General features: G+C 38.1%; 1 protein-coding gene across 1 annotated transcript in view; it reads left to right on the top strand.

Moving 5' to 3' along the window:
• Positions 1-3,004: 3,004 nt before the first annotated feature.
• tbc1d19 (TBC1 domain family, member 19) overlaps positions 3,005-12,102 on the top strand; it is a 34,121-nt gene continuing 25,023 nt past the window's right edge. The window contains exons 1-6 of the mRNA XM_007248000.4: positions 3,005-3,225; positions 3,372-3,444; positions 3,572-3,617; positions 8,923-8,998; positions 9,111-9,185; positions 9,308-9,371. Of these exons, the coding sequence (XP_007248062.3) occupies positions 3,127-3,225; positions 3,372-3,444; positions 3,572-3,617; positions 8,923-8,998; positions 9,111-9,185; positions 9,308-9,371 (433 nt within the window). The 5' untranslated portion in view covers positions 3,005-3,126. The remainder of the gene's footprint in view (positions 3,226-3,371; positions 3,445-3,571; positions 3,618-8,922; positions 8,999-9,110; positions 9,186-9,307; positions 9,372-12,102) is intronic.

The following is a 12,102-nucleotide window of genomic DNA, read 5'->3' as shown; positions in this document are numbered from 1 at the left end:
TCCTTGAAGTCAATGTGTTGTAACCCTTTGACAAGACTTAAATTGTGATTGGAACAGCACAACAGAGAAGCCTATGTGAAAGCAATGGCATCGGGATGCACATTGAGAAAAAGCCTGGATGGAGAACACTGGTGCTGTGGTTGGAATCACTCCCTATTACAGTGATAGTGCCTTACATGGTATGTCAAATATTTTGTACTGCTGATTGAAATCTCAACAGTACATTTTATTTACAAAAACCCATAATGCACTGCAAAATGTAGTGTACGGACAATGTACACTAGAATTTCTAATGTATACCACAATGCAGTACGATAATGTTATATCAGATGTCCTTAGAGAAGCACAAACAAAGATGTTTTTTTGTTTGGTCTTTCTCTCATCAGTTCACTATATAGCAAATGTTACAGAGTGACTCAATCCGAAAGTCCTGGAAAATGTTATGATAGGAAATCTTGGTTCCTGACATTATTGGGAATATTACTCTGACATGAACCACCTACCTGGGTGCACATTTTAGTGATTTAACGGCTTTAACACACCCTTTGTCTTTGGGCTATGTTCACATTACCAGGCTGAAGTGACCCAAATCAAATTTTTACTCAATGCTGTTCAGATCTGATTTTTTTCATGGCTGTGTGAACGTGCCAAATCCAAATTTTTTTCAGATTCGAGTCACTTTCATATGTGGTCCTAAATCGGAAATGTATCTGGTCCATGGACATGCGACATGAATGTTTTTTTTACACATGCGCATGTGAAGCGTTTCAGAGACAGATTAATTCACATTACACACATGTACACATCACTTACATTTGTGAATGTGAACCGTAAATCTGATCTGAGCAAAAAAACGGATTTGAGGAATGTGGCTTGTAATGTGAACGTAGCCTTGGACTTGTTAATCAACTGATTAACTGAATCAGGTGTGTTGAGCTTACAATACCACAATTATCCTTTTCACCTAAAGAGACCACTACACATGCTGCTACACTGCGGCTTTCACTGAGTTTGGTGTATGTAAATCTTATAACATTTTTATATCAAGGCTGTCAAGAAATAGTTTAGGAAGGAGGTTTTGAAGGAGGACACTGAGGTTCGCTTTCATGCTACAACTGTGTACACAACTCTCTTTATACTACTATAGCAAGCAAACTAATTATCCATTCTAGGGTCCCTTAACCTAATCAAAGTGTAATTTACAGTCTAAAATCTAATCAAACTGTTCATCAACTTCCATCACCACAATATTAAAAAACCTGGGGTCTAAAAGCAACCTATTGGCCCTTTTCCAATATGCTCTGCAAACAGCTAATTGCTGATTACCGTACTCTTCTAATTTTTACTAATTTGGCAGCAGGTTGGTTATAACTTCCAGAGGGCACATTTCCCCTCTGTCCTGTGTGCTTGATTACTGTACAAATTTCCTTGTGATTTTACTATACTTTTTTCCAGACACAATAGTGCACAGTCTATAATAAAGCATATTATACTTGTGATATTGTGGGATAATAAGGTGTTTTTATTTCAATAAACTCTGTTCATTGAAGAATTCTCTGGCTTCTCATATACAATTTTGTTGTAATTTGGTTGGCTTTTGAAAAACACAGCATGCTGAACAAATGAAGAATGATTAAAGAGTGGTTGGACACAAAATATGTTGCATAAAATGCTAATATCTTAGCAACTGCTTCTTTTGACAAGAATTGTGTTAGTGTGACACATTTTATTTTTGGCACATTTCAATCTCATTTGTTCAGTTTACTTATTGCTTTGTTTACAATTAAATCCATGCAACAAAACAAAGGATGATATTTGCAGTCATTTTATTTTAAATGAAAAATAGATTATAAAATGAGTCTGGCTGTGCCTTGAGTTTATTAATGATGTTGGATTTTCAGTAGTGTTGAATGTAACTTTATCAGTCTGTCAGATAAACACTGCCAGGATTGCTAAAGTAAGTTAAATCAATGTAAATCTTTCCATCTCTAATGCATCAAAATGATGTTTATAGAGTCATTGTGCGAAAGGTAGTATACACCCTGGACAGGTCGCCAATCCATTGCAGTTATTTCCTACATTGTAGATTAATATTAAAGACATGACAACAATTAAGGGACACGTGGAATTATGTAGTAAACAAAAAGGTGTTTATCCTGCAAAATCCCCTGATCTAAACCCAGCTAATATTGGTGATTTAGGATGAGCTGCAGCACAGTTTGAAAGAAATGCTGCAACTATTGTCCATGAACTCATCACGTTAGGTTAGGTTGACACCCAATGTCAAGCCAACGTAGGCCTAATGTCAAACATTGGTTGACACTCAACATTAGGCCAATGTAGGCCCAGAGTCAAACATTGGTTGACACTCAACATTAGGCCAATGTAGGTCCAATGTAATTAACAGTGTGGGGCATCAAACATTGGTTGGAACCCAATGTCAGGCCGATGTAGGCCCAACATCAAACATTGGTTGTCACCCAACATCAGGCCAAGGTAGGCCCAACATTAAACATGGGTTTATACCCAACATCAGGCCAACGTAGGCCTAACGTCAAACATTGGTTGGAACCCAACATCAGGCCAAAATGACGTTGGACTGAGGTGATTAGCCAATGTCATGCCAAAGTAAACAATGATGTTAAGCCAACATTAAACTGGGGAGCGATCCGAACACAGCTCAAAAGTGTGTAAATCTGCCATCAAAGCTAAATGTGGATACTTAAAATAATCTAAAAATATAAATATATTCTGGTTTGTTTAACATTTAAATAATTCTTTGTGCTCCTATATAGCTTTAATGTCTTCAATATTACATTTACAGTGTAATTCAATGTACTTAAAAGTAAAACACACTGAATAAGAGGAGGTGCGTCTAAATTATTGACTGGTACAGTAGCCATATAATCCAACCACAAACTTTGGAATGTTTATTCAACGTTCTTTGTTATCAGGTAGGTTAATATTGTGGATGTACAGGGTAGGAACCTTGTGTTGAGGGTCCGTGTTTCCTGCAGCGGGTGCTCCGTAGTTGCTAAGATACGGCGCTTCATCGCTGGATGCTGAGCTGCCAAATGAGGGTAAAGCTGTTTACATGAGTCAGTTTTACCGCAGTGAGCCGCTGTAATGATGGAGGAAGGAGCAGACCTCTCTGTCACCATCGCTCAGATCGTCCACAGACTGAAAGGAGCTCATTTACACTCACAGCTCGAGAAACAAGCCAGAGTGAGTAGCCTGGCTAACTAGCTGAGAGCTAGCGCTGTCACACAGCCTGTGTCCTTTAGCTAGTAACAGTCTTACCCGCTGTTCTCAGTGTTGTTTACTGACAGTGCTCGCTCTGTATCAGTGTTGACTGGTTTATTTTTCTGTAGGAATGTTTACACAGGCCGGAGATAAAGCTAGAATCGCTGAAAGAAGACGTGAGGAGTTTCCTGAAGGCTTCAGGTACGCAGAGCTGCAGGACTGCCCTCTGCTTTGTTATTAAGCAGGTGCAGGGAAACTGATGCTGACTGTTTTTTTTACAAACACATTTCATCCTGAAAACTGTTTTAGAAATGTTCTTTATTTTTAGGTTGGGAGAGGAAGTTGCAGAATGCAGTCTACAGAGAACTGCACATGTAAGTCTACAGTATTTACTGTCCCAGTTAAACCCTCTTAAACCCTCTTAAACTCCACCTAGCCAACACACTCACTGACACTTTTCAAGGAAAATTAATTATATATTTTTTTACCACACTGAGACACTGAGATCATTTCACTGCATTTTATTCACACACACTTTTGCACTCATACTGGAAATCATTTTGCTGCTACTGTCCCTAATTTTATGATATGAAAAAGTTTGGGCACCCTGACAATTTTCACGACTTTCCTTTATAAATCATTGATTGTTTGGATCAACAATTTCAGTTTTTGTTGAATCAACAAATATATCATATAGCAGATGATAAACAATGATTTTTGGGATTGTAGGATATAAAGAAAGTGTGCAACAATTCTTTGAACAAAATTAGGCCCAAAATTTGGGCACCCTTGTGGTTTTATTGATTTGAATATCTTTAAGACTAATTAATTGGAACATAAACTTTGTTAGGTAAGCACATGGACCCTTGTGAATCCCATTATGAGAAAGGGTTAAGGTGACCAATTGCAAGTTTTTCTCCTCTTTGCATCTTTTCAACATGAGGCAACATGGGAGCCTCAAAACAACAACTCTCAAATGACCTGATAACAAAGATTGTTCAACATCATGGTTTAAAGAGAAGGATACAAAAAGCTGTCTTAGATATTTCAGCTGTCAGTTTCCACTGTAAGGAACATAGTGAGGAAGTGGCAGGCCCAGAAAAATCTAAATCTGAAAAGATAAACAGAGGAGAAGGATGTCATAGAGTCAAAAGCCAAAGCTCCAGTCATAGTCAAAGCTCCAAAGACCTACATCATCATCTTGCTGCAGATGGTGTCACTGTGCATCGTTCACCTATACTAGGTATATGTCATAGAAAGCATTACCACCCACAGTGGACAGGGCAGTTGGTGGTAATGGTGGCATCTGGCTAGCATTGTCCAAGCGAACAGACAAAGGACTCTGGTAGAAATCTCATCCAACTTCAGAGCAGGAGATCCCACACACATATCTCACAAGTCTGTGCAGCTTTTATTAGCTTTCATGGAACATTCCAAATTATGGGACACAATGCTAGTTTCTGTCCCATGATTTGTTACATGTCAGTGTATAACAAAGCTGCAACAGCACATGCACACACACACACACACACACATACATACACTCACAACTGCAAGTATTCCCTTTCTGTAGTTAGTTTATGGCTGTTTATTCTTATTTATTGGAGGGAATCTCCTGTGCTGTCAGTGAGTGTTTAAGAATGAGAAGAGTTGCAATGATTTCCTTCATGGCATGCAGCCTAGTACAAACCAGATACAAACACTGGCAACACTGTGCAAGTTTATTCACAGGACTGTATGATTTCAGACATACAGGTCCAGTTGATCTGGACATTGTGAGACAGAAAACATTAAAGTATTAGTTTAGATTGGAGGCATCTTTTAGTGCACTGATTAATGGATGCTGTTCAAATAAGATATCAAGTATTAAAAGAATGGTCCATTAAAAAAAATCCTTAAGATATTCAAAGAAAATTATACCTGCACAAATGTATCCTGGAAGAGTTATTAGAAGAAGTATTAAAAGAATGCTTCCCTAAAGGCCAGAGAACACACTGACTAAACATTCTAAGACAAACACCAACATGTTCTGAAAAGTAACTGATTGTGGAAACCTGTTCACACAACACTGAACATAACAGCAGATTTTAATTAATGGAAAATTGGCAAATGATGGAGACTTGCATGTTTTAAACCCTTTTTGGATGGGATTCTATTTGCCTGAGGTCCTGGTAATTCTCCCTATTACCGGATTGACTGCGTCTGTGTTTTTCTCCATTGTACAATGTACTCTAAAAAAATGTACAGACTGAATTACCTATTGTATTTCACGAAACCGAAAGTGATTATCTGATCATTTTAGACCATCCAGATTCATATCTCTGTGTTTTGCATGCAGATGTTGCCTCACTTTGTAAAAAAAAAATAGAAAAGATGGCTGCTGTGTGCCATATTTGGGGCCCAATTTTAGCGATCAATAGTGCACCGGAAAGTTGCGCACTGTGCAGCTGTATCGTGATGTACACTTTGCGCAGCTCAAAACGCACCAAAGGCATGCACTAATTCTTTCAATTAATCATGGGTGTGTTTTGGGTGAAAAAAAAAAAAAAAAAACCTATCAGTGTGCCACTTGTCATTTCCCTTAAGAGGCAGGTGAGCTCTGACTTTGGCGCATTTGGATTTTAACAGCGCGGTGCTTTTTGTGTCTCAGCAGAGAAAACTGACTGGTGCGTTTACGCTGTTAAGGTACGCCAGCATCTCATTTAAGGGAAGTCTCAAGTCTGGTTTGCGCTCTGCTGTACATCAGTGTGTGTGTGTTTAATGAGCCAGGGTGTATGCGTGCTGGGCACATGGCGCACCTATAGGAATGGACTCATGAAGATTGACTATTGTGTATGTTCATTTCAGTCAGACAGCAGACTTACTTTCAGACCACCACGCCCATCAGTGTAGATTTATTCCTAAACTCTGACGCTATTATATTGGTGCGGGCACAAAACTTTAAAATAGACTGTTGAGGGGGTGTAAGGCAGCAAATGGCATCATGACACGCCTTTTGCAAGGTGTAGGATTGGGCCCTTAGTCTCTGTTTAGTCACATGACAAAGCTCCTCCACTGGATATTAAAGAACTTTCCAAATTATCATGGTTTTACCATTTTTGACAAGGTTGCACCTTGAACAGTGACTAAATCTCACCAAAGAAGTGTTTGATGTGTCCTTTGCAGTTTTGGGTTTTTGAAGTGAAAAAAAATCCGACAAAGATGCTGCTGTACTGTTGCATAGCTTAATAAGTTTTTGCAGGAATAATGGAATGAAATAACACCTGAAACACTTCATCACATGGTAAACATGCCCTTTAAAGTGTTGGGAAAAGGAATGACAACATTACAAACTGGTAAATTGCTTTACCATCCCGGGTTGCAGGCCTGAAATGCAGGAATGGATGTATATTATTTTTTTATCTAGAGAACTCACTTGCATCACTATTTGGAAAGAATAAATGATCCTTTCACTGTGGTGCTGGAAGACAATTCCTCCTGCATGAGCAGCTGGAATCATTTCAGTGGCTGTTGTTACTATTTGTAAGTCTGCATTCTTCTGGATATTTGTATTTGTGTCATGCATCCCTAAGTGAGTAGCTCTTTATCCCCCTCTGTTTACCACATGTGGAGAGTGTGAGTTATATACTACTCTCTTCTCTGAAAATGGACTATGTCCTGAAAAACAAAGGGCTTTGTCGAGTAGCACTTAGCAGTTCTGACACTGAGTAATGGTGGCCTAGGAACAAACCATTGTCATTGTAGAGAGCCCCCTTAATCCTTCTCTTAAGTAGTTTTTTGTGCTCTGTTTTATAAGTCCTATGAGTCCAGCTTGGAGACAAGTAAGATAAAAAAAGTAAAATAAAAAGTCTGAGTAATACTGTATGTATCTCTGTGGCACTGAGTCACCTGCATGTCGTCATTAAGATGACATGTTTATATAAAATAGCGGCTTAAGGCGATAATGGAGCTGAAGGAAAGAGAACAGGAAGAGAACAGGTGTTGTTGATGTCTGCAGTCATCGAGTCGTTGTGAGTGGAGGGAAGGTGAAGCTTAATGTTTTAAATATGCGCTCTGTTCTTGTCTAGTTTTTTTTAAGTTAAGCTAAAAGATTATTATTTAGTTTATGGAGTTTAAAAAAGAATTCTAAACCTTTATTTCCAAACATAAGTTACCTTTAATCATTTTGGTCACAGAATGTATTATTTTAACTTCATCAGTCCAGAGGATTTGTTTACAAAATGTATAATTTCCGTCTTGGTGGAGATGACCAATGTGTCTGTGTGTGGAGTCGCTGTAATGAGTGCAAAGATGAACAGTTTGTTGTCATACATCACACATCCAGAAGCCATTGAGTCAGTTTGTTTTGAGGTGCAATTTCTTACGATGCTAGATCACCTTTGGTCTTTATTACTGGCACTTGACTGATACATCAGATCACACTCCCCAGTATGCTGTTCCAACAGGACAATACTCATCCTCATACTGCTGTTGTCTTATAAGCTTGCCTTGAAGACACTGATTCAATGCCATGATTAGATGTATTACCAGACCTATACCATGATTTAAAATGTTTGGGATTCTGTGCAGGAATATTTGAGGTGCATGGGATGGATTACCACAGGACATTGTTAGGAACCTCTGCAACTCCATACAAAAACTCCGGAAGCTCAGTAAATATTGCCCATATCATTTATTGTTAACCTTTATTTTCCTTCGGAACAGCATTGCAATCCATGCACTATTTTTTGATGATGAGTGTACATCACTGCCTCATATTGAAATAAGGCTACGTTCACATTACCAGGCTCAAGTGACTCAAATCTGATTTTTTGCTTAGTGTGGCTCAGATCTTATTTTTCATGGCTTTGTGTATGTGCCAAATCCGATTTTTTTCAAGTCAGATTTGAGTCACTTTCATATGTTGTCCTTAATCTGATATGTATTCAATCCATGGACATGCAACATGAATGTGAACGGTCAAATTGTAATTCATGCGTCTTTTTGCTTTTATGGATGGGCTACGTGCTTCTCTCTTGTACCCACACATCTCTTGGTGCAGCTGTGCAGCTATAGCTGCAAAAACAGCAAAAGCAAACCACCTGGCCTTTTTCCAGCTCCTCAACCTGAACCTTCAGACTAGCTGTTTAATCTCCACTCTAGCAAAAGATGCTCCACATATGAGCTGCTAACGCATCCGAGTTGTCTCTCAAATATGACCTTTTTTGTTGTTGTTGATAAAGGTGATGTTTATACATGTATCAGTGTGCGCATGTGAGGTATTTTAGGGACAGATTTGTTGACATTACACACAGATACAGGTCAGTTACATGTTAACCGTCAAGATAGCCAAATTCGATATGAGAAAAAACTCTGATTTGAGCAATGTGGCTTGTAATGTGAACATAGTTCAATAGTTTTTTTATGCATATTGCCCAGATCTGTCTCTTAGTATAATTATCTTATTATTCATCATTTTTTTCTGTTTACTGACAACATGTAGCCTTTGTTCTATAGTGCCACATATGAGTTACAAATCAGATCCAATTTAACAGAATTGTTTGCATATTGCAGTCTTATTGAGTGTCAGTTTGGCAAATACTAATATTATGGTGGATTAAATATTGGGCTTTTCTGCTCTGCATGCAGAGGAAAGTACAGTATAAGTTTAGCTTGTGTGTGCGTGTGTATGTATTACAGATTACCTCCTCCTGGGCACCCTGCAGCTCCCCCTGAGCACACCAAAGAGCCCCTGGTGTACATGCGCAAGGCCCAGGTATGACCTTCCTCTCTCAGTCTTCTCACAGTACGCCTTTTCCTCTTTCTCTCTAAATCCTCCAGTGCTTTCACGCATCACATGTCAGTACTGTGTGTCGGTTTCCTTGCAGGCGAGCTGGGAGAAGAGGATACTAAAGAGTTTGAACAGTATGTGCACTGAGTTGGGAGTTCCACTGGCACGGAAGGTAAAGTCCATGTGAATCAAAACACACATACACAGACACACACACTATGAAAAGAAAGATGAAAACTAAGCTCTTTTTCTCTCTTGTCCGTTTGTTTACTAAGTATAAAATTTGTTCTGCAGAGGCCCGTTTCAGAACAGAAAGAGCTGACAAACAAATGGAATGAGATGGGCACAGATGAACCAGGTAACAGGAGATCTTAGTTTTCCATAATTTGCACTCAGTTAATAAACAAAATGTGTAATCCAATTTAAGTTATTTCTTACTCATAGCTTATTGACTTTATTGAAGAAATGATGCCATAGGCCTGTTATGATGATTACTTTATCAACTTAGCGCACAATAAATGATATGATGAACATGACCTCAATCATTTTTGCTGACCTCAATATTGCCCATGATGTTTTTCCAAGCCTAATTGGGTCTACTATATATTACACAATTAAGACAATAATTAATGCATTGCTATTCAGAGGGTTGTGATTGCTTTATTATTCTATCATATTATTGTTATATCATTGGCATAAAAGGGTCTTAAAATGACTATAAAATATCTTCTTCAACAACATATCTGGTCAGAAGTATGGGTATAACCTTTCAATCAATACTGGATAAGTAGATGCAGAAATATTTTTGCATAATTTGAATATCATTAAGTCGTTGTGCATGTAATTATTTTGCAGAAATAATGTAATGTTTGATTCTCGGAGGGAGTGCTAATTGTTTATAAATAACTCAGACAATCTCAAGACTTGTTTCCTAAAAACCCTGAAACTCACCATGTTCTTATACTGCAGGTTTTTTTTTTTTTTTTTTTTTTTTTAGCTTTTCACTGAAGGCTTTCCAGATACTGTATATAAAAGCATAAAAGCGTTTGAACAAGATGTCCAGATTCAGATTTAAGACATCTCATGTACTGTATTTAAATGTAGAAACACTGGGACCAGAGGACTGTAAAACTATTTATTGGTAGTAAATGAATGTTGGTAAATCCACCATAAAACACAGCCATCCAAATAAAGTAAAAGTGCATTTGTCAGAATATCTTATAAGATTTTCCCACGGACCAGTAGACCAGCTTGTTAAGAAACACTCTTTAATATCAGGTTTCACTATTTTTCACTTTTTTGCTGTATTATGATTCTGGTTGTACTTTATATTGAGTCACAATTGTATGATAAATAGACCAATATAAAGTTTTTAAAATAACTTTTTTTTTCTACATGGATTTCATCTTGTAAAATTGCACTATACGTACACTTTTTTATATAACAGCAGTGATACAGTGTTATGAAAAATATTGGTCATATTTTTATTTTTATTTTTAAACTGGGAAGCAGTAAATACAACCTCTGCAGATAATCAAACAAACATATAAACAGTATTTTCAGCTAATGTTGCGCAGTTATGCAAGATAGTTTGCTACCATCTGTGTGGCCTTTAGCAATGAGCTGTTACGCAATTGTTACATTCAAGTTATGAAAAAGTCATGTTTTTTTGTTTTTTTTTTATAAATAAACAGTGATGTACTAAGTTTGTGCTCCCATATTGCATGGTGAATGTTGTCAGGGTCGTATGGCAATTTCAGACCTTGTTAGATGGGCCACTGCTCATTCTGCCCAGTGCCCAGTGCAAATGGCTGAAGATTTAAGTTAAGTCTCTAAATTTTTGTGTTTCAATGCTGCTCCTATTCATGGTAGCTTATGTAGCATATGTGTTTTACATACCTATAATTAATAGAAATGTTCTTAACATTTTTTATGCTGCAGTTTACATTACATTACATTACATTACATTACATTTGGCAGACGCTTTTGTCAAAAGCAACTTACAATAGTGAAGTACAAAAGTAATAGAAGTCAGAGGTAAAACATCTTTAGATAGGGACTAAAGGAGGTCAAAGGGACATAATAGGATAGAGGAGTGAAAGAGGAGAAGGAAATGAGGTTAGAAGTAGTTAGTTTGTTAGAGGTGTTAGGAGAGTAAGTGCTCTTTGAAGAGCTCTGTCTTCAGGAGTTTCTTAAAGATAGCGAGAGATTCTCCTGATCTGGTAGTGGAAGGTAGTTTGTTCCACCATTGGGGAACTCTGTATGAGAACAGTCTGGATTGCTTTGAGTAAATTATTACACGTAACTTTTGCTTCCATGTTTGGATGGAAACACAGTTTCTGGGGCAAATTGGAAAACCTGCTTGGTCGGCAAGTCAGGTTTTAGCCTTTAGTGTATAGTGCATAGTGAGTCAACATAGAGCGAATGGATGTGTATAGTATCAAGAGGGACATTCCTCTCAGCACTACGTCTGCAGAAGCTTTCACACTCCTCTGATGTGTTAGCATTATTGCCACTCGTCGTGTGTATGAGTGTTTCTCACCGTGTTTATTTTTCAGCTTTTGCTTGTATACAGTCCTCCTGCGGAATATAACAGTTCCATAACAATGCTATCAGTTTGCAGTGTGTAGGATAACATTTACAACTGTCTGCTGTACGCTGGCATAAACAGCTTAGCCTGTGAAACCAGAGCATATCCAGACCACTGGACAGAGTCCCGATTACCACAGCTACCCTCCCTAAACGAACGCATGCCTTACTGTCTGCTTCTGCGTCTGAATATGTATAGACAGTGTACGGACAAAAGCATTGGGACACATCTTTTGAGCATTGAATTCAAGTGTTTTATTCAGTTAAGCACCTAGCCATGCAGTCAGCCATTACAAACATTAATGAAAGAACTGGTAGTCCTAAAGAGCTCAATGAACTCCAGCATGCAATGTACTCCAGATACAGTATTCGTGGTCAGCAACTCAGCTGTAAAGTAACAGAACATTTAAAGCTACAGAGCTGAGTGTTGGGTTCCAAATCCGCTGTTTGGAACCCAAACAGGAGCTCCTCTGGAGCTGCAGAGGAGGGACCGACTCCAT

This window comes from Astyanax mexicanus, chromosome 8 (genome assembly GCF_023375975.1).
Source record: "Astyanax mexicanus isolate ESR-SI-001 chromosome 8, AstMex3_surface, whole genome shotgun sequence".
In the NCBI taxonomy this organism is placed as follows: Eukaryota; Metazoa; Chordata; class Actinopteri; order Characiformes; family Acestrorhamphidae; genus Astyanax; species Astyanax mexicanus.
Note: the sequence above shows the minus strand (reverse complement) of the source record. Positions and strands in the feature narration are given on the sequence as shown.